The 24768-nt window shown below is 29.9% G+C and overlaps 1 protein-coding gene across 9 annotated transcripts in view; it reads right to left on the bottom strand.

Annotated features, from left to right (window-relative positions):
• The window catches only part of LOC145293050 (twitchin-like), a 359249-nt gene that overhangs the window by 320257 nt on the left and 14224 nt on the right, over positions 1 to 24768 (bottom strand). For 6 of the 9 annotated variants that reach the window (XM_080139368.1, XM_080139365.1, XM_080139363.1 and 3 more), the window contains exons 5-6: positions 18715 to 18786; positions 7802 to 7896 (exon numbers count right to left, since the gene is read on the bottom strand). In XM_080139368.1, the coding sequence (XP_079995494.1) occupies positions 7802 to 7896; positions 18715 to 18786 (167 nt within the window). The remainder of the gene's footprint in view (positions 1 to 7801; positions 7897 to 18714; positions 18787 to 24768) is intronic. The other 3 variants (XM_080139370.1, XM_080139366.1, XM_080139369.1) reach the window with 1 other exon arrangement.

The following is a 24768-nucleotide window of genomic DNA, read 5'->3' on the forward strand; positions in this document are numbered from 1 at the left end:
ATATATATATATATATATATATATGTAAATCAACAATTGAAAAATTCTTTTCTAGTGGTTTTATCTTTATTTTCATCGCTCTTTCTTTATTTTCCCAGAAAGTCAAGCTTTAATCATCACAAAATAACTCGTATAACTTCCTCTAGATAACATTATTTTTGTTCTCCTATTTCAAACAGCACTTGTTTTTAGAATAAATATACGCTTTATTTAGAAAGAAAATCGATGCATATTTCCTTTGTATACTTTCGTGTTTTTGAAATAGAGTCGCTGGAGTATGCGTTTTTTTTGTATTATCTTTCTCTTTATATCCATATAAATATGTATACATATGTAAATACACATGTAACTATATGTATACTGTATGAGAAAGGAAAATATCAGATACATGTTTTCGAATAATTCAGCAGCTAATGTTTGCTAATGTCATTCTACTTGTTGGTCAGAACAAAAATCGGTCAGAAAAGCAAAATATGATTGACCGGGAATACTATTAGACGTTGTGATCTCCTCGGCATTTCTATATCAATCGAATATATGTAAGTTTCCAATGTGAACGAATTTCGCATGTTATGTAACCTGGGTAACAACAAATATTCATCATCTCTTTTAAAGCAGCATTACATTTCGAAAATTCTCAATATGATGAAACTTTTACATAGAAATGTGTAGCTAGAAACACAACACATACGAAACAAAATAACAAAACAATAATCATAAATACAATGAATGGATGCATGGCGATATCGATGAAAGAACATAAAATTTATAATAATATCAACACAAAAGCAATCAGAAGATAATATATTAGAATATAGAAAAGATAAAAAAGCAAAGCAAGTGTGAATATATTTTATATATATTTATATACATACATATATTTAAAGTAGAACATTTTATATATATGTTTGCATATATATATACTGTATAAATTCAAAGTGCTGTTGGTTGTTATTCACAGAAAAATATACAACATGGCTACTTTTGGCAACATATACACCACCAATGCCACTGGAAGCAACAATATAGGGACCATATACTTTTTGATAAATATATACCTCATCGGTTGATACGCCATATTGATGTACATATTAAATAACTTCATAGTTGTAATCACTATATGAACAGAAGTTCGTTCATCCAGCATAATATTTCTGAAAACAGTGGGATAAAGATAGCTCTGCGATTAACATTTACTCTTAAAAACTCACAAATTGCATGATCAATTATGAGAAAAGTTTGATAATTGGACCTAGATGTGACGTTTTTTTTAATGTTTCTGTCAGCAGTGTAAATAAGTAATATAAGTTTTTCCATCAGTATTCAAAGACTCAGTAAACCAATAAGAGCAGTAGTAGATGTATTTAAATGTTAACGAAGTCCTTTTGAATATCTCAGTAAACTTTCGCAAACGACGTTCATAAAATCCTTCTTAAGAACTAGCAAGAAGAGCTGACTGATTTCAGTTTTGTCTCCTCAAGTTTTAGCATACCCAAATGATATTGAAAACTTGTAAAAATATAGTAATCTGTAGACAGAAGAACTAGAGAATACAGGTGATGATGCATAACCTTTCACGTATATTCTATAAGGCAGTGTTTTCTAATCCTTTTACCTTCATGGAACCTTTCCAAAAATATTGAGTTACAGGAAAATATAACATAAAATATTTTATGTATTTATTTCTTCTCATCATACAAGCAATATGTTTCTTTATATGACCAGTTTTCAAGTTTGGGTTTTAAAATGTATTCGTTTTCAAATTTATTATTTAAATAAAATCAATATGGTTTTCTGACGATTAAAAACATGGCTGCATTCTTTTTCCAGTTTATTCACAATCCAGTACATGTATAAACATAAGGATTGAAAAATAACCCTAAACATTCATTTTCACAAATAAGCAATAACATAATAATCTTCTATAATAATACTCGCTTATTTATCAGTATCTCTTGAAGAAACCTTTGTCAATTTCTTAAGGAACTCTAGGCTGGTAAACTCTGCTTCAGGGAACGTTGATAATCTGTGCGGTGCATCGTCTAGCTTTATCACGATGAAGTATAATTCTAGATGTCATAGTACACAATATATGAAAGACCTCATAGTGCTCAGCAAAGTATATCAATCAGAATATCTTGCTTACACTGTGGCATAAGCTTAACCTTCTTTTAAAATGTGCAGAAACATTTGAGTCGACTTTTATCTATGGAAGTATTCATGAGTTTTTTTTTAAATGTCGAATTAAAATCTGACTGACAAAGCAAAAAAAAAAAAACAATAGTTAATACAACAATAGTGACTACTTTAACTATTAAATACATATGTTTCTATTGTGTCACTGAGTCTCAGAATATAGAACTATAATTACAACTGATTTTTATTTGCGGACATATTTAAAATCAAACTTATTAAATTGTCAAGATAAAGTAAACATACACGCGCACATATATACACCATATATGTATTATATTATGTATATAAATATCAACTAAATGTTAAAGATGATCGAAAAACGTAAAATTACAATAACTTTGCTTTCTTTCACGCATTAAATATATATATATATATATATATATATATATATATATATATAAAACAATGCATATATATTTATACTAAACTACGGGGACTATATATTTACACACATACTCTCTCTCTCTCTCTCTCTCTCTCTCACACACACACACACATATATATATATATATACTAAGATACAAAAACATATATTAAACTACACAGAATCATCCGCATTTTATTCCCGTGGAATTCGTGTCACTTGATATTTTATCCATACATGTGATGTTTATTTTCTCTAACTAACCATTACGATTAATTTTTATTCCCGACTGCGGATTAAAGTTTTCATTAGCCAATATGAATGCTTCAGTCCAACAAAAGTTCGACCGACTTCTACTTCCTGTTGTATAGTTTTGTTTTGTATAAAGTGCCACACTCAATTTTTGTGAATGTGTTGTATCATCGTACGTGCATGCTTAGAGTAGACTGTTTTATATATTATTATAAGTAAAGTTTATTCGGCATATACTGTTGTTTGCTATTTCACTTCTACAATGTAATAGGTAAATACTCATGATATATATATATATATATATATATATATATATATATATATATATATATATATACTTAGAGGTACAAGTGGTAAAAAAGCAGGATCAAACGTACTAAATATGTTAGTACAGTTGAATATGTTTTTATTTTATAACCGCCAAATATTAAATTAGACAATTACAATTGTTTCCGCAGATAAGATATATATATATATATATATATATATATATATATGCATATATATATTTATATATATATATATATATATATATATCTTCTTCTTCTCTATATAAATAAAATGAACTCATTTTTTCCCGTCTGATTTTGACATTAATAGGATTAAAAATCAAGATATTTCATGCAAATATAATATGCACAAACGCCAGAACAATATCTAAGGTGTGTTATAGGCTTATTATTTCTCAAATTCCTCGATAATCTTAGATTTCTATACTTTTTCTGCTAAGAAGTCACGGCCAAAATCGGTTAAGATCAATGGAAGTGGTAAAATATTTTCTCTCTAATAAATTCCTCCTCCCCCTGCCACCACTTAACACCGTTTGGGGATCGTTCACAAGGAACAGTTGAGAAGAGAACACCGGTTTGGCTTCGTAGTCCTTTCATGTGAAGTTATTTAAAATCACTAAACTAAGATGCAGTGCTCTGTGGCGTAGTGGTTAGCGTGCTGGACAATTCACATTATATTTTCACGTTCGCGCCGACCTACCGTAGTCGTTTTTTTTTTTTTTTCCTAAACAACTGGAATGGACTTTTCTTGGCGGCCGAACTGTTAACGTTGCAGATGTTTTTTTTTTTTTCACACTTTATTTTCCTACTTTTACTCATGACTCCGGGTTTGATCCTTCCTACTTACCTACCATAAAATTTTTTAAAACTCCCCCCCCCCCCGTCCCGGAAACAAACACTCGGGCAACGCCGGGTACGCCCGCTAGTATATATCTCTATATAAATAAAATGAACTCATTTTTTCCCGTCTGATTTTGACATTAATAGGATTAAAAATCAAGATATTTCATGCAAATATAATATGCACAAACGCCAGAACAATATCTAAGGTGTGTTATAGGCTTATTATTTCTCAAATTCCTCGATAATCTTAGATTTCTATACTTTTTCTGCTAAGAAGTCACGGCCAAAATCGGTTAAGATCAATGGAAGTGGTAAAATATTTTCTCTCTAATAAATTCCTCCTCCCCCTGCCACCACTTAACACCGTTTGGGGATCGTTCACAAGGAACAGTTGAGAAGAGAACACCGGTTTGGCTTCGTAGTCCTTTCATGTGAAGTTATTTAAAATCACTAAACTAAGATGCAGTGCTCTGTGGCGTAGTGGTTAGCGTGCTGGACAATTCACATTATATTTTCACGTTCGCGCCGACCTACCGTAGTCGTTTTTTTTTTTTTTTCCTAAACAACTGGAATGGACTTTTCTTGGCGGCCGAACTGTTAACGTTGCAGATGTTTTTTTTTTTTTTCACACTTTATTTTCCTACTTTTACTCATGACTCCGGGTTTGATCCTTCCTACTTACCTACCATAAAATTTTTTAAAACTCCCCCCCCCCGTCCCGGAAACAAACACTCGGGCAACGCCGGGTACGCCCGCTAGTATATATATATATATATATATATATATATATATATATATATATATATATATGGAGGTGGTATTTTACAGCCTCAAAATATTAACTTTTACCATTACAATTGTTTCTGCAGACAGAGAAATTCCCTATCAGCGGAAACAATTGTAATGTCTAAATTAATATTTTGAGGTTGCAAAATAAAAACATATTCAGCTCTACTAACGTATTGAGTACTTTTTATCCCTACTGTACAGGGATTCAGATGGATCCGAATATACTACGGATACAAGCGAATACGGCAAATACAATAGCTAATTCTCGAAAATTAAAGAGGATAAAAAATATATGCATATATATATATATATATATATATATATATATATATATATATATATATAGAAGCCGCTCTTTTTTGCGAATTTATCTATTAAAGCATACGAATTCACATCAATCTAAGGAAGAAAATAATTGCATGACAACTAGTGTACAAAACGACGAGTAAAGGAAATTTATCTAGTTTGTTAACTTATGTATTATCACATGGAGAATGTCTTCGGGAATAAAGCGCAAACATTTCTGTGTAACTCACTCACACTCAATGAATCTACTAAAATCCACTCATGAATTAGGTCTTATTTAATTTATTACTGAAAAGTTTGTAATAATATTATAGTATAATACATATAACACACACACACACACACACACACACACACACACACACACACACACACATATATGTGTGTGTTCTCTCAAATTGATCTTGCAGCATACAAACTATTTGATGCTAAATATATTTCCTATTCTTAATATGGAAAACAACATATAATAATAAAAAAAATAATATACAAAATGCGAACTTAAAGAGAAACCAGTTTGAATGTTTAACCGTCTGGTTTGAAAATATACATTCTTCACTGAGGTATTTGTACTTCAATTGTTGTATTTTTACCAGTGTACATGTCAAATTATGCCATGTTGATGACGCATGGAAATTGAAATCTTCCTCACTTTTTGTGAGGAATAAAATACAATACAACATGTGAAAATAAATATTGTGTTTATGTAGAAGGGTTCTTTTGTTGTTTTTTTTTAATCCAAGGATTCTTGTTTAAATAACATTACTTACAACGATTAAGCTTAACAAAATGTCAGCTTTTATTTCTAGTTTGGATATCGTAATTTTTGCAAAGAGGTTTTTGAAAAACCTCTTTGCAAAAGTTACGATATCCAAACTAGAAATAAAAGCTGGCATTTGGTTAAGCTTAATTGTTATTTCTATAGTCAAAAGAATAGATGTTTCATAATTAGTAGGTGATAACATATAGTGAGCCTTTATTATTAATACTCATTTTTCACGAGTTAATCAGTTTAAAATAGAAACATGAGTTCAGTTATAATCTTGAAAATGCTCTATTAAGAGAATCTTCATTAAACTGATATTTCTGCGAATTAGATAATTAAGACTTAAATACAAATAAATTACATTTGCTTATGTATTAATATATATCCGTATTTATGCAAATTTTATAAACTGTATTAACTAAATAAAATTACATTGCTAGCTTTTCACATTGTTGGAAAGAAAAAGATTAAGAAAATATATAAAAATACAATTTTAATATTTAGTAAAATAATGTGTATTTATGTAATTACATTTTGAAAGAATTTGTTTTGGTTTTAGACTCATTAATTCTTTCGAAATCAAAACCAAGCTGTGGGACCTCAATGAGATGAACGAAAATTTAAAAGAGCCTCCACTGCTATATGGTTACATCCGTTATATACAACCGTCTCTGTCCAGCATCAGTCAAGAATGACCGATAGCCATCGTTTGAGATATGGATTTGTCGCTACAATATGAATAACTTTAAATTAAAACTGATACAAAATCGGCAAAATATCTTGCTTATTGCATATAAGCTACAGATTTCAATATCGCGAAGCTGTCAGCAAGATTAATTTGGTTTTTGTGTCTGTATATTAGACGGCTTTATTATCTCTAATACGTATAGACATGCAAACATAGTTTGTGGGGTTGGTCTTTGCGATTTGATGAAATGGTAGTATTAGCCTTGTCTTCACTCAGAACTGAACAGATCATTCTATATTGAGGACATGTTTGTTTTATCCGAAACCACAGTGATTTGGAGAGTCTGAATATCTTCGACATTAATAAGCAACTTTTTCTTTGACTTTACTTCCATTGAAAAGGAGAGTAAATTGGATTCTTAATATCATTTATCTTTCAAAAATGGGTGATCATTCTACTGAAACGTTTGCATTGCCCATTAATAGTTTATTTATTTAAATAATTAAATTGTATAAAATCTTAGTTTAACTTTAAGCGGTTTATAATAAAATCAATTTTATATGAATTTATTCACAACTCCAAATTCTTATTCTATATGTATTTGATTTATGTAGTTTTTTTTATTAAGAACTCTCGGTATCAATTTGTTTCTTCATGTGAAAAGAGATGATTTTTGAATCAAGATCAAAACCCACAGGTTCACATCTGAAACTGAAATCAAATTTGAAAGAATAGGTAAACTTGAAACAATAAAACAATCTTCCAGGTGCTTAATTAACTAGTTTGCTTTGCTGCTAGTGTTAAACCTGTTCATGAATAAACAATAAACATATTTCATATAAAAATAAGTGTACAACTTATATTGAAAGTTTATAAAACATGTTTTCAGCAAAATTTTTATAATTATTAACATCAGCGCGCATAAGAAATGATAATGATTGTTTATAAGAATAATAAAGCAGTCAACATTTATCGTGTTAAAGACTTAAATAGATGCGTTAAGGTGATATATGAAATTTCATTTCTTTTACATTTCATTCTACGAATGAAAAATCTAAACATGAAAATGTATTTTAAAATAGTGCCTAGGATAAAAATGAATTGAATAAATTAAATGTAAAATAACACAAATAAAACGGAAACATACTTGTTAAAAATAAGACCAATCAAAGAATAACAAGGATTAAAACTGATTGTGATACTGGACGTATACATTAACATAAACAACAATTATATATTTACTAGATCACACGAATAAAATCACATTTTCTGATCAGGTAACCCATTTCCCTGTTGAAAAACCTTACCCTATCATCTTCGCTGTCACTTCCGGTTTTCTCGGTCTTCTTCAGGTTCATACGCATCAATTCGATCTGAGATAGACGTCTGTTTGATTTATCAACTGAAAGGGTACAGCACGGATAAAATTAGAAATGGCAAGAGTATTTCATACAAGATTCTAAAGAAGTAAGATCAAAATAGTTTAAATGAATTAACTCGTTTGTGTAAATAGTACGACTATTTTATTGATGTTCGTGTTAGGATTGGGTTTTTTATTCATTCTGTTGGTTATGGAAAAGTAAATTAGGATTATGGTTTTAGATAAATAATAATTTGGTGTTTAGTTTATCTGCACTTTGATTGCTAGATTCAGATCATTTCGACTGATTTAACCTCCGACCTCCTTCACGTGCAGTATTTATAACTTGGAAACCCATTAGTCAAATTAGAAATATTTATATCGAAGATGGATATCTGTTGTCACATTTAAGAACGTTGGTTGATACAGTTCTGAGTTATTGTAGAGGTTGAAGGTTCAACCTTTACTACGGGCGATAATAATTATAACGAACATAAAATCAATGTTTATAGAAATGGCGATTTTATGTTATTTTCGCTTGGCGAAGTGTGAACAGTCTATATATATTTATAAAATAAACTGTTCGATACAAAATTTCGCATGGGATCTTAAGTCCGACATGAATATTCCCATGTTTGGAAAGATGCATCTGGAACAGGTCAGAAGTTACATGAGTCGGAAGTTTCTGAATACAAGAACGAAAAAAAATAGTTGATCGAATGCTTCAGACATTGTAAACAATTTACTTCTAGAAATTTCAAATATTTTTATGATGCTAATCATACTACGTATTTAACATAATTACGATGCAAGAAAATATAAAGAATGCAATATTTAGAAAAACAGTTAATTGCAAATTAAATATATAATACACATATGGAAAAACGATATTAATATTATGAAATAGATAACACTTAAAGATTCATTAGAATTTGGACCCAAACAGAATTTCACATTGAATCAAAAATTAAAATTAAAATAAAACTAAAAAAAAACTACAGGTCTTGATGTAAGGAGGATTTGTACGAAAAAAGATGATTTTTCATACAATTTCTTTTATCTTTTCAATTGAATTCACAAAATAGTGCTTTGACATTTCTTTTGTAACAGACTAAAATTCGCATTTTTTTCATCGTTTAATTCGATGAAAATATTTTCACAATTAAATGTGAATCAGTTCTTAACGTTTTACAGTATTCTTCGCGGGGTAATTTCCAAATCGCACGGATGTTTTTTGTTCCAACATTTACTCTAATGAAGCAATTATGAAATTGAAATGTGTGCTGTTTCTACTGAAATCATCTACGAAATTTATTTTGATTAGAAAACAAATTATTTGCACATGTGTGAATAAATAAATATCACCAACAATTAAGTAGTGTTTCTTTATACTGTTGCATAGTATAATTTTCCAGTTTTTTGACTTTGTCTAAAAATTAAAACCAATTATGGTTTAACGGTTCTGTTGAAAAGTAAATAATTATTTTTGCCTTGAGAGTAAAATGTCAATAGTTTTAATATTAACATTTTGTTTACTTATATAGCACATTGGAAATTGTTAAATGAAAGAAGTATTAATAACTTAAACATTTTAAATACAGTTTAGGATAAATACTTCTTTGAAAGCTTAAAATACAATCCTATAAGCAACAATGAAGTTGTTAATGGATTGTCGTTAAACTAAAATATGAAGTGTAAGAAATGGAAGCGCAGCACCGGAAGAACAGATACTACACTTTGATCTTGACCAAAAGGCCAAGTAATGTAGCTAGACAGCACATTTTTCAAAGTCGACGTAATCTAAATTATTATTTTGATGAAACGTTGAAAAAATTAATATATGATAGTGCGAGTCAGAATTAGTGTAGACATTTCAATAGAAAACAAATTTCATGAATTCAATTCAAGATAAAATGTACACAAAAGGAATGAAAAAAAAAGATTAGAATAAAAGCAAGATCAAATTAGAAGGGCAGATAATATTTTCCACACCATATCAAAGAAATAATGCAAATTGTTGACGTATTTTAAAAGAAAATCATATTTTTACGAATGCATTTCTGCAAGGAATTGGTGACTCCTAGCGTCTGCAGTTACCTTAAATATGATGAGTCTGCAAGTATTCGCGCATGTGCAATAGCGACAATTACGAATGGTAAAATATGCTTCATTTATTCTAATAGCAGCGCGTAATCGATAGCATATTTTGCGAACTTATAAAAGATATCTTCTGCTACCATATCATCATGAGATCGATAATATGATCCAATACTCAGATTGAAGAAAACGTCCTTAACGGACAGATAATATTCCAAATATCGTTTCAGACAGTGCAATAAATCAGAAAACACATGGCTAGCATCTGGCTTGCGTGTTTCAAAATAGAAACTGAAATTAGTTTGATGAATTCAATAGTATCGTCTATTTTAGATAAAATTCATTTCATATAAATAACCTGTTTATTATATGACTTCGGTTATACCTTTGCAATTATGTCATATGAATAAATTGTTATTTACCTCCATCCCAACAAGGAGTGGCTGTAACACCGAGTCAAGCTCAATGAAGAGTTTGGATGTTACTGAACATTTGACTAGAAAGTTGTCTCAATCGGATATAAGAGAGAACAGTGATACATGTCTCAAATTAAATAAGGAGTACAAAAGGAAAATTATAAAAATTATAATTTATACTAATCTAAAAAAGTAAATCTGATATATATATATATATATATATATATATATATATATATATATATATATATATATATATGAAATATAAGGGAAGAAAATTCTCGGAAATTCACGGAAATGTCATTTTTTCAATCACAGCATATAATTGTTTCGGTCCACCACAAAAATATATTTAATATTGAATATATGACATATTTTATTCCTCGATGAGGCTACCATTACGCATAATTTGGTGGTCTATTAATAATACATTTTAATATAGCTCTAGTCTGATCTGGTCGAACTATTAAAAAAAATTCTGTTTTTGAAATTTATATTCGAAATATATATATATATATATATACACATATATATATATATAGTATATATAAAGATAGTTTGAATTACTCTATAGTTTTACAACAATTATATAATTTCAACGAGATATAAATATATTAATCACATAACATTACATAATTTGCTCCAAGCTCTGTAAATATATTCAGAATATATCATGAGTAGAATATATTTAAAACAGATGCTCACACTAGTCAGCAGATCGACAATTGCACTACTTCCTTCTCCATAAACCTTTGACAATCAAAACATTTTCACAGCTGATTTTCTACCAACATAGATATTTAAAAATAGGAACAATACCACTAAAAAATATTGAATCATGTTTCTTTAAAAATAAAAGAATAAAAAGACGACGAATTATTATTAATATCATGCACAGTTGCAAGTAACGTGTCCTATAAAAGAAAACGTCATTGTACAAATCGACAATAGGGATCGGGGAAACGACGCTTGATCTCCAAGAACATTTCGGATCAAAATCGTTATTTATCCAAACATTTTTTCGTCATGAAAAATAGATTGTAATCAGACATTTAATGTGTCAATTAAAGTTTAAATTAATATGTAGTTGCAATGTTTTAATGGCTGGAAGCTATGTTCGAATGATAATAATATTATTATTGAATTATATGATCTAGATTCCGCTATTCCGAATTCGTGGGCGTGTATGACCGTCAATGGACTTTTTCTCTTGTACCATACGGTAATAAAGAACTACATTTAAACGATTTCAAATAATTGCACATTAAAAACAATTGAATAAAAACATCGCTTGATTTTAATTCGAATTATTTGATGGTGTTTACTAATCAAGTAACATTTTTACTTGAATATTAATTTTTAGACAAAATATATATCAGAAAATGAAAATAAATTTTAATTATAAAATTTTACCTGAAAAAAAAGATTATGTGACGTTTTTCTTTAATTGTAACTGTTTGTTGCCTGTTGTGGTGCAGAAGATGGTTACAAGCTATTGGGAATTCGAAATAACACCATCTAAGTCAGATAATTAAATGCCATCAATAATAGTTGATATTAAATATGTCTAAGCATCTTTACATTAAAGTTGTTATATTTTTGTGCGAACTTTAAAAATCTTGTTAGGGTTTCAATTGTATTTTTTTTTTCGGAATGTGCTACATAAATTTCATACTGATAATGATTCAAGCATGGCTACCAAACAGATATTAATGATCAGTTTCATGCTTAAAACTGTCGATTACAATTGTATTAGATGATGAAAATATAAATTAAGATAAAATTCACCCAAAATGTTCTTGTAAACCAAGCAGAATAGCGGATACGTTCACCGATCCTTATTGAATAACTGAACCATCATCATTATCATCGTAGTTGTCATCTATATGCTTAAACTGTCTTTTAACTTTATCTTTATAACAGTTTTAAACATGATAGAAATACAGCACGTACTGAAAAGTTTAACATATTTTCATATTATCTTTGGCAACCTCATTCATACCCATCATAGTTTAACTTGGTTTGACACTATGTTTCTGAAGTTGTGAAATGAGGATATATAATTTTGATTATTTGCATCATTCGAACTACTGTTCTCATCTCGAGCGTTATTTTCATAAAGTTTCGTCCAATCTAACCTTATCTGTTACGACAACTGACACTCTTCTGAGGTTCAATCCACAGTGCAGGCAATAGTAAGAATACGATTATTAATTACTGAAAACCTCTGTCCGACTATAGCTGACGGAACACAAGCCTGCTAGCCCCATGAATAAAATAAAGGACTTCGTTCGATATTTTATGAAGATTCCCGAGTTCAATAAAAAGATCCCTGAGTTCGACAGAAAGATTCTCGTGTTTGACAAGATACACTCAAAGACGATCGGGGGTTATATCGGCTGAAACGTTGCGAAAAAACACTTAAGAGGAGAACAGTAGTCTGAAAAATCCAAATAATCCATGTTTTGAGACTGTCATAAAATAACACCCACACAATTCGGTACCAAAGATAAAATGATAGGTTAAAGGTTTCAAGTTCGTCTCGGCTTTTCGCAGTGACGACTATCACAACAGCAACTCACTACCATATAAACGAACAAAAAGTCTACGACCATAGAAAGTTGCTAGGTTGTAATTATCGCTGCCCAAAACAATAGCCGTCGTAATCCACAAGGATTAGTAAAAAGATTCAAATGTTATAATGATATGAATCTGTAAGAGATCAAAATATTCTTTTCAAATATGTCCTTGAAATCCAGGTGTATTGAAAGGCGCAAATAAAAACAGTTTTTCTTTGATAATCATCGGACATGTGGCATCGATACTTTTTTGGTTGCATATATTCGTCACGCCATTTATTGTGTCCAATGATACGCGTTTCATATATATGTTTGTTTCCATTGTTCTGGCGATGTGTTCCGCTTTGAATTTTTTCTGCATTGCAAAAACCTTCGAAAATAAGAGTCATGATTTTTACAGGGTCTTTTGGTATTGACAGATATTATAAAATTTTCCAACCATGTTTTTCTTTGTGAAAACTTTCACCGACATTCTGATTACAAATGGAAACGGCACTTTTCCCACAATATTACTACTAATAATATTTATACTATATTTAGAAATATATATATATATATATATATATATATATATATATATTACCATTAATTGGAATAAAAGTTTGGCATCATAAGATATCTAAACCATGCATGTAATTATTAAAACTATAATTAGCTTATTACGGCAATATATTGTCTTTATTACCTATGAATGATATTTGAATAGGTTTTGGTACTTAATATCATCGAAATTTTCGGGCAGTTTACGTAAAACGCCGGAAGAAGTCAAACGAAAGTGTGTTGATTATTTTTGTGCAAACGCAGGTCAAATTTTTTAATGAAAAAAGTATTTCCGTTATTACGAAGATAATTCAATGAAAAATCAATTGAAATATCAAAATAATATTTTGTTGTTACGAAGAAAATACGATGAATCAGGCAATTTTTACGAAAGGTAAAAGAAAATTTAAATTCCAAATAAAAAAATGTTTTTTATTGCGTAAGTTTCAAAAATAAATATTTTCGAATAATAAATAACTTATATCAAACAAAATATTCTATTTGAGATTTTAAAAAAATGATTTCTTTATGCGTTTGTTTTTTGTTTAAATCAAGATAAATGTTTAGCCATTTAATAATAAACTATTTTTTTATTTTATATTATTTCTCTTTGGCTGTTGCGATTTGCTTGGCTCACTATTTCGGCACCTTCCGGCGTTTTACGTAAACTGTCTGGAAATTTCCGACGATAGTACCATCCTTATTCTGCATAAGTACCTAAATTTTAACTTTTATCCTAAGTCTATCTAAAAATTAAAACTTATGTTTATTTTCTAATTTCCTATGTTAAGAAATCCATGTCGGTTTCATACTCGGAATATGGCTGTAGAGAATACCATAATTCTGTGAACTCTTGGAGGAGACAATGCCTCTCAGCTTGAACAAACCACACACGTATGTATACATATCTACGCAAGCGCATACGCTATTTGCACATAAAAATAATAAATGCATTCATACGTGCATGTATATTTTTTGTGTTTTTTTTTGTATTTGTTCAATAGTGTTTATTTTTCTTTTGGTTTTTAAAATTTGAAAAGTAGCATTTCGCATTCTTCTACGCATACTCGCAAATGTATGAAACTTATTTTAAAGATGTATCTTGAAATGGCATATAAAAATTCATATCGAGTTGTTTGTAAAACCACACGGTAAAATAGGAAAAAAGCAGAACACACAGCAATGGAGAATTGGCACTCTTGACAGAAATACAATTAAATTGAAAAGGAAAATGTATTACAAGATTTTATCGTCTCTCAGGGATTTTGTGCTGTCTCACAAATGACGAATTTGACGAATTCCAACGAGAGGGGGGATAATAATTTGACGAATTCCGACAAGAGGGAAGATAATAAAAATGGTTCTTTTATATTCATGAGATTGTAAATGTAGTTTCTGAATGTACTTTTTATTTATATCATCCAATAGCGTGATTATTAAATCACGGGGTTTCAACACCACAATAAGTTAACACTTTAATTTAGCAATCAGTTCTGGATAACAATTATGTCCTTACTTGTTAACCAGGTTAATACGTTTCAATGAACACTATTTTGCTCTAACCCCATTTGTAAGACTCTGCCACATGAATTGTGTTCTCTTCTTAGAAATAAAAGTTTAAAGAAGGATTTAACTGAAGCATAACATCTCAATATAAGAATATACCTTTCTTTTTTCGACAATGTTTTTATTACTCGTTTTAACTATAAACAATGCGTATTATCACTATGAACATACGGTGCTACCTTTTGGGATTGTGTCTATAAGAGAATCGTGAGAAGCATTTTAATATAAGTTAAGAATACTCGTATGATCTACTTAGCTGCTAACAATTAGGATCAGTCTTCTAACTCAAGTGCTTTTCTAGAAATACTCTAGTTATATAATAACATGTTTTGTAACGCCTTTAGTTTGTATTTACTGTTTTCGTTTTATCTGTAAGGATCAAACCGCGTTTAAAAATATCCTCAGAAATAATAAAATGTTTTTGCAACATTGGAATTATACTGCTTTTTTGGTTTAATCAACGTTATTACTTTGACGACGATGCAATGGATTATTTTCCTGGGTCCAAAATGGCAGCACATCCTGAATAATAAAAAGCGCTAATTAAACGGATATTGATTTAACATTATAAAATGAAATAATTGTTGCTAAGTTACGAAATAACGCTGTGGACACGTTGTGTTGAGTTTATCAAAATATATAACGTGTTCGCAACATTTATGTAATCGTTGTGGAAACGTTATTTCGTTATCTGAATAAATGAAATAACATGGGAGGAAGGGCGTAATTCTGATGGAGACAGAGTAACAGTGAGATATTGGGGTGTAGTTGTTTCTAGTTTTCTTCGGTCAAAGGTGAAATACACTGACATATGATTATGGTTATGATGATATACGCAACTTGTTTTATAATTTTGAATATGTTAACCTTTTATAAGTATCTGCTTTATTAGGAACATTATTATCACAACAATTCGTATTTCTGTCAAAAGATGTCAAACCCATAAAAAGTACATGTTCTTTAGTTTTTTTTATTCATATATATATATATATATATATATATATATATATGAAATATGGAAAAGAAAAAATGAAAAAGGGGGAAATAATTATTTTGCATGCCTATGCTACCATTATTTCACAACATTTAGGTTGTATACTCTCCAACTTTTTTTTTCAAACTTCTTTATTAGTCAAAATTTACTTTGAAATGAAAGGTTCAAAGCATTTTCAATTCCATAGCACTACTTTCAATTTTGGCAACCGTTACGTGATATATCTTACAAGAATTCCAACAACAGCATCAAGCCGATCAACAAAGCTCGATCACGTTGACTGATACACATTTACTTTACTTACTTCAAGCAATATTAATAATTATATAACTAATGAAATGATTTCAGATAATTGAAAACAATTTTGTTTTGGATCTAATGAAAATGCTTCATATTCACTTCGACTTTAGGATACTGATATGCTATTTTCACGGTCATATAACTTAGCTCCTGAAGAGCCATAGGATTCCCTCTTAAAAATTGATCAACGTCTACTGAAATAAGTATTATGAAGATTGGTTCTCAAGAATACATGTATATTGTATTGTATACTGCCAGGGAAAGAGTATAGAATCACCTCCGGGGCAGTGTTAAGGTTACAGCTATACTAGCACTTCGTGAGCATATGTAGGTACCCATATTCAAGAACTAAGTATATCAAATGAATACCGAACTCTGAACCACTTCCCGACCTTTGCTTTTCACTCGTTGAGTGAGCGCCATTTTAATAGATAAACGGCTCACACTTAACATACAGCATAGCATTTCGTACAAATAACTTATCACTCTCGGCAGTCGATAATGCAAATAATTACGTATCTGACCATTAGGATTAGCTTTACATCGTAGCAATGGTGATAACGTAGAGGTTAATGGCTGTTGATAAAACGGATAGAATCTGAATCGTAGCTTTCAGTACTTGCTCGCCTAGCTGTGATATTGCGAAAGAGATGTCTGTTAATAATTATATATATATATATATATATATATATATATATATATATATATATATATATATATATATATACCAAAATGTGCACAAAATAGTTTAAAGTAGGTTTACAATTTTAATCTAGGGTGTTGTTCATCATATCCTATGATTCCCTAATAGTTAATGTCATAAATGTCATACTTTTAAAATAAAAATGAACACCATCACGATAAAAATATATTACGTAATGTTTCAATCGCTCATTCTCTCTTAAAATGTTCTACTTTATCATGTATTAATTTAGCTTTACTCAAGCTTCTCATGGATTAAGGGATGTTTATGATGATCTAATTTATTCTAAATTAAATATTTGAATTAGGTGGTTCATTTCCGAAAGGAGGATATCAACCCAGAAAAAAAAGAGGAAATTAAGGTCGTAGAGTGCACAACTGAAACGTTGCGAATGGTAGCATAGGCAAGAAAAATAAGGCAAACCAAACTACCTAGGACGATTTACAACAATAAATCCAAACTAATTGTATTATACTAGGGATTTACAAAAGGTACTAAACAGATGCAGGATCAACATTTTTATTTTTTAGGGTTTAGAGACGATTTAACCTTGTTTTTAAAATTTACACATTTTTAAGGAATTAAATTCTATTGAATTGAACAAATAGTTGTGGTATATATCTGGAATGTGTAATTTTATTCTTTAGATTAAACATTAATCAATATAGTGCCATTTTTATATTTGTCTATTATCTATTCTCGTTTACAGATAGTTAAAGCTAATGAAACCGAATATATCGCATTCGCGGTCAGGTATGAAAATAGACTGGATATTGAACTGGCATATGGAAAATCAAACGCGTTGTATATTTCAAACTTTTTAAAGGAATACTATTGGATAGGTCGACTTCGACGCCACTCGGTTGCTCCGAATTTAGCCTGCAACGTGTGTTCTAAACGTATTAACCGCGGTTTGATCTAATTGTTTTGCTAGGTAACAAACATCACACATGGTATGATTTTTAACTATTTACTTTGGAGGTAAGGTGCAATAATATATTTTAAGCGTTTAGTAACAATTGTTTATATCGTTGCATAAAAATAAATGCGTTTGATTGGTATTTAAGTAAAATATATTGAATTTTTAAATAGTTTGTTTTGTTCTTTATTATTTACTATGGTTAGTTATATAATTGCAACAATCTTCGAAAATCTCGTATTATTATATTGTTCATATAGCCCACTAATACAATACACCACCTTGGCAAGATACCATATCTATGTAGGTTTTTCGCCATGTTATCTTTGTACAATGAAATTGGAAATACCTAACATAACTTAAGTCGCAACGTATATATGACTACATTAAAATATTTTATTATCCTATTTTAGGAAGAAACACTTTGGTTATAAAAGAAAAATCTGTATTACGTAGGCACTTAATAATTTAAAATGAAGTATCGAATTTTATTCCAGAAAATTCAACCACATCTTTTGTCCAATTGAAAAAGTTTAAAAGTACTTTTCAGATAAAATTTGGGACACGTTTTTAAAGAGGAGTTTAAGAGTAAGACTAAATTGGGAGATTTTTAAAACGATAGATAATTTCAATGCATTTAAAAGGTAAAACGGCAAACTTATTTTACTGGCTCTATTTCAACTGATGCAGAGGAAGGAAACATGTCTAACATATATACAACACGTCTAATGGGCCAAACGTTATACCTTCCTGACCCTTAACCTTTTTAAGCTTTGTCCTCTCTCCGAGACCTTTGCCGTCGCCTTTATCACGTTTAACTGAAATATGAGTAAAGTTGTTGAACATATCATATAAACATGTAGTCAATATCAATCACAATAATATTTTTTTTAACTGGAAAGAATTGGTGAATAATTCAATGCACGCGCTTGAGTGATGTCTGGCTGTTGGTAACATTCCTTTCTCCTTCTCAAATGTTTGGTCGTTGTTGTAGTCACACTATCTTCCTTTTAATGTTATTCTTCATAGCGCCTTGACTTGGTGAGCAAATCCGTAATCTTGCAATCGCCGTTAACATCACATTTTCTCTTTGATTTTTCACGTTCATTATTTTTATTTAAAAATAAAAGTAAGTAAATATTTTTAAAATAAAGTGTAAAAAAAAAAAAAATAAATGTTATTGAAACGCGCCACGAAAAATGCAACAACAATCATTAATATACACAGAGCAAAAAAAAATTAAAAGCATTTTTAATAATTTGTTCTAGCAGGAACAAATATGACGTGGGTGAGCGCTAAATCTCTTAAGAGATAATAAACAGCAAAAAAAAAAAAAAAAATCGATAAGCACACGCCGCAGGCCATAAGTTTTGAAAGCGTTCAAAACCAATTTTCACAAATGATTGGGAGAATGAGAGAAAAGTATGAAAACACCGATTTACATTAGAGTTGAATGTACGACAAGGATGCTGTTTATTTTTGTTTTCATTTTTCTCCACATTTTCCATCTATGTCCGAGGTAGCTTTCCAAATTTTTAGCCTGAGATATTAAAATGTGAGTAGATTTCTTTTAAACGCAATACATATTGGTGTAAGTTGGAATTAAGAAAACATAATGAACAATGATTGTGCAGTATTCGTGAATAGTTGTCCTGTCACTTATTAAGATTAATTATGATCATCAGGTTTTTATAGGAACGGACATATTCATATAATCGTTCATATTTCTCCAGATCTACTAAACAAGTAATAATAAACGGCAATGACAATATAATATACTGACTGGAGCCTCCAGGTTTAAACAACTTATTATTATTCAGGTATTATTTGTATGGTCAATTAAAAAGTAAAACGTATTTCTTTTTATAATATCAAGCGCGAACGCAGATCTCACAATATTATTGGTATGAATAAATTAAAATATTGATATGGATAAGTTAAAAGTAAAACGTATTTTATTTTTATAACTAAAAAGTAAGATTGTTTATTTAAAAAGCACCATAAGTGCCATTGTGGCGCCCAAAATGTTTATGTAATTATCTCCATTGAAAAATTCAAGATATAGAGTCATACAGAGAAAATGTCACTTATATTATAAATATAATGCGATATATAAATGAATAGAAAACATCAGTGGTGGAAAGAACTTAGTAGAAGTAACAGAGATAAAAATGCACAAGAATGAACCAATACAAATGTACTAGGATTGAACAGTAAAAGTATGCGTAGATGACTTGTCATTTTCCGTTTAGTATTACTATATCGAGAGAGTTGGAGGAATGTACACGATTATAACGTATTAATGCTTTTTGTACCTAATAAAAAAGTCTGATTATCATAATTATATGTTTGTAGAGTTGAACGATTTAAGTATTAAAATATATTAAACTCTAGGCTCGTTATTGACTAATATATCTTCAATAAATGATTTACATCTATGTAATACAATGAATAGAAAATAATTAAGTAGTGAACGAAGGTAAATAAGATATTTAGAAGCAATACTTCTGGTCATATGGTCAAATAATTTTATGACAAAAATTTAAAATAAAATATATTATACAACTATTCTAAGTTTTACCTATCGGGTACTATTACAATTCAAGTTTTTCTTAATTATTTAGTTTAAGATTTATGAGTGTTCAATAGATATATGAAATAAAAGTTAATAGTATTCTATTTATATAGAAATAATAATAACAACGTAGTTTGATACAGATGAATATGATAAGGATTTGATTGTATAGAGTTAATATTAACGTTTTGTTATTCTGAATAGTACTCTCGTGGAACAAAGTAAAGTACTAAATTTTACAATATATTTTACTATTTCAACTCTTGAATGTTGTTTCGCAGTATTACAAATGTTTCCGTGAAAAGCAATGTGGATGCATTGAATATCTGTTAGTTTTTTATGTTTTCTTGTCAATAGTATTTTGGAACAAACTGGACAATAGGTTTCTAAAATGTATAATCATTATTATAAAGAGCCAGTACAATAAAGGCTTATTTCGTTTTAAGAAGACGTAACAAGAATCTAAGACAAACAAGCTGACCAATCATGGTTAATGCAAAGTGTAATCTTTTTATTTCTTAAAAATCTTGATGACGTAAGCATCTGCTCTCTAGGACGCTCGTAACTAATTAATTAACTGTCTAATAAAGGATAGATGGGTTAAAACACCGAACAGAGATCTAAGTGTGGCATTTCACTCTTGGTGGTTATCAAAGTTTTCCTTTCAGTGATTACCGCATTATTGGCGATGTATCCCGCGTCACTCACATAAACAGACTAATCTGAAACCTCTGTTTTATGTCAGTCCCAATATCTGTGACATCATTTAATACCAACTGACGTCTTTTTATCGACCAGCCGTGGTACTCTTCACGAATCATCACCATTGGCACAGAACCGGAATCAATGGCGATGATTCGTGAGGAGTGCCATGGCTGGTCAGTAATTGCCATAACAGAGAGATAAGACGTATTTTTGTGTTTGCTTCTACTTTAATCTATTTAACTTTCTACTTATTGTTTTCTTTTGTTTGTGAAAACTCGTTCATTTTCCAAGCTATGTGTCACTGCTATTTATACTTAGTTCGATTCATGTCAAGATTAACACTAACTGAAGTAATCCTTATCCGGCATAGAACCATCAACTATGTAACAAAAGCTGTTTTAATATTCTGATTTATTTACGTATTAAAAATAATTTTCTAAGAATTTGTTTAAGCGTTATTTTAGATGCGTTTTCTGTTTGCTAGTCACTTAATTCGTTTTTAAGGCATTCAATATTTAAAAACTACATGATCAAGCTGCATGAAAATTTGTGCGACAATTTGTATGGCATGATCATGTATCCGCTGACCAGGATTACATCGGGGACTTTGGAAAGTCCGTATTATGCCATAATTGTCATTATTCCAAGAACACCTTTAGAAGAAAGGTAACTTGTAGTACATGTCAAGGTACAATGTACATGGTAAATATGATGGTATCTCTTACTACAAACATATATGCAACTGAATATACATTTAACAAATTTTAAAACAGACATCATGGATACATATTTGAAGATAATGCATTTGAGTATGTTAAAAAGAAATCAATAAAGTGTTTGCTTGCAACAATGTGAGGGATAAACTAAAAATAATTGAAATAAAACTAAACGGTACCGACTTCAGAGACGTACAATGGTTTCATTGACATGAATTAATCCTTTACTCTTTAGAAAAGGCCGTTACAATCAATCGAAATCATCAGAGACTCAGGGAATGATAGAACTCATACCGCCATACAGTCAATCGCTATTAATTAGGTTCTTTCCCCGATAACAAGATTATTAAGCTTTTAACAAATTAACCAGCAAAGATTTAATATGCTATATATATATATATATATATATATATATATATATATATATATATATATAATGTGGCAATTTTAACCTCCAATATAGGTCTAAATTTTCAGTTTAATTTCTGAAATGTTCTGAGAAATGTTATGTTTGAGTTCAGAATACAGTCTTCATTGCTTAACGTGTATATGGACTGAATTTATCTTGACAATGGGGCCGGTTATTATTCTTTATATTAATGCACCTAGTGTCCAGTTTGGTCAAGCGAAGCGTCATCTAAATGAATAAAAATATTAAAAAACATGAAGTGAGGTATGAAAAATGATGACGTCATAAGATGGAGGTCGGATATGAGAGGAAGAGAGAGATAGAATGGAGAGAAAGAATGCGCTATGTAAAGAGAGAAATGAAAAAAGGACATAACATTCAAATTAACGATAGTAGCAGCAGCAGCAGCAGCGACAGCAGCAAGCAAGGGGTTCAGTTTTAATTTACGGGAGGAAAACAAATAATTATTATTATTTAGATATTGAGGTATGTGTATTAAAAGAATAAGTACGAAAGTATAGAGAAGAGAATTGCGACTACGAAATAAAGAAAAAGGTGAAGGAGAGAGAAAGAAAAAAAAGGCGATTGGAAACGGGAGTAGGAGAGAAGAATTGAGCAAACTGAGTGTAAGGGAGATGGTGTCGCCTGACACTGCGCCTCTTGAGAAAAACATACCGGCGTCTGAAACAAAGAAATAAGAAATGCAGGTTTTGACATATGCATCACTGGGTCATGAAGAGATGAAGAGGAAAGTGTGTACAGTTAAAACAATGGCATGTTGTATAATTAGGGTAATACGGGTTCAGTTTGTACGTAATCGGCGAAAATGATGGCGATACAAGTGCAGATGTATACAAAAAACAAAAAAAAAACGTGAAATAAGTGAAAAAAGTAGCATCTATAGTTTTCAGACAATTTCTTATCTTAGCTGTATTTTCTTGAATAATTCGAAATATTTGGGGACTTTTTTTTACACCTTATTACGTTTCTGTTTCATTTATTGTAAAACCTGTGCTACGATTGCTATTCCAATTTTTAATACTCTGCAAATATAACAACTTATTAATGGATAATACAGTTAAACAATATCAGCTGTATAAATGCGTTATTAATCGCGTCTTTATGCGATTTCCATTTGGAAAAGACATTTTGAAAGAAATTACCCAACATAAAAACCATTTGCAGCATATTATTATTATTATTATTATTATTATTATTATTATTATTATTATTATTATTATTATTATTATTGCGGTATATTTACTGTAGTATAAAGTATAGAGTTTGTCTCTGATGTATGGTTATTTTCATGGAAAGTGTTCGACTGAGCTTCAATCTATGGTCCCCGCTCGCAAAACTTTCACAAGAAACACTCGTCTAGCTGTAAACACTATCAATAATTCCCCCCACTCTTTATCTGTGCCTAAACCTAAACGTAGATTCCATGAAAAAAGCTTCTTTCTTAGAACTGCACGCCTGTGGAATTGTCTTCCGTTTTCCTGCTTTCCGGCTGACTACAATATGGTTGTGTTCAAGTCTAAAGTAAATAAGTTCTTGATGAACCGTTCCATATAAGTTATCAAATTTACCAAATTTTCATTACTAATGATTACTATATTGTCCAATTTCTACTGTACACTCTTTAACCCTTATCCTTGAGTGGTCTCTGGGCCTTGATAATGTGGTGATGCCTATGTAAAAAAAAAAACAAACAAAAAACGAACAGAACATTACAGGCCAACAAGAAGATTTAAAAAAACATACAATTTTATAAAGGGGGTTTTCCTCGAAATATATCATAAAACACGCTATCATACTTTAGATCATAAATGTTTTGACTAAACAGGTAAGGTTTACTATATCACTTCATTTTCTCCTTTTATTTTTCAACATCAACATATTTCCATATCTTGCATTGCTTTTTGCGATTTCTCTGTATAATATTATTAGTGGGTTATTTCCAACAGAGTGCGTCCTCAGTTTTCATCATAAATAAAATGTAAGAACGATAACTCAAGTTATGTATAATGGACAACAGCAGCAAAACAATTCTATATGCTTAATTCATTTACTCTGTATAATAATACGTTTGTTATTTAGTTTGCATGCAATTTGGCATCTTACACATCTATTCAAAAAGATAAAATACAATTTTAAATGTAATTGCAAACCATCAGTTGTCGCTAATGTCGTATTTAGACTATAATTTCAAAATGGAGTGGAATAAAATGAGATAAATGAATGTTACCGTTGTCGTCGACTTTAAAGTGATTTTAATACTTATTTTATAAGATGAAAGAGAAGGCACTTTATAAGTAATCGTGGAATGTCTAGTTAACCCATTAATACACATGTATTTATTTAATTTTTAATTACCGAGTTGAAACATTTTTAA

This window comes from Euprymna scolopes, chromosome 14 (assembly GCF_053919585.1).
Source record: "Euprymna scolopes isolate OS-2025 chromosome 14, ASM5391958v1, whole genome shotgun sequence".
Classification (NCBI taxonomy): domain Eukaryota; kingdom Metazoa; phylum Mollusca; class Cephalopoda; order Sepiida; family Sepiolidae; genus Euprymna; species Euprymna scolopes.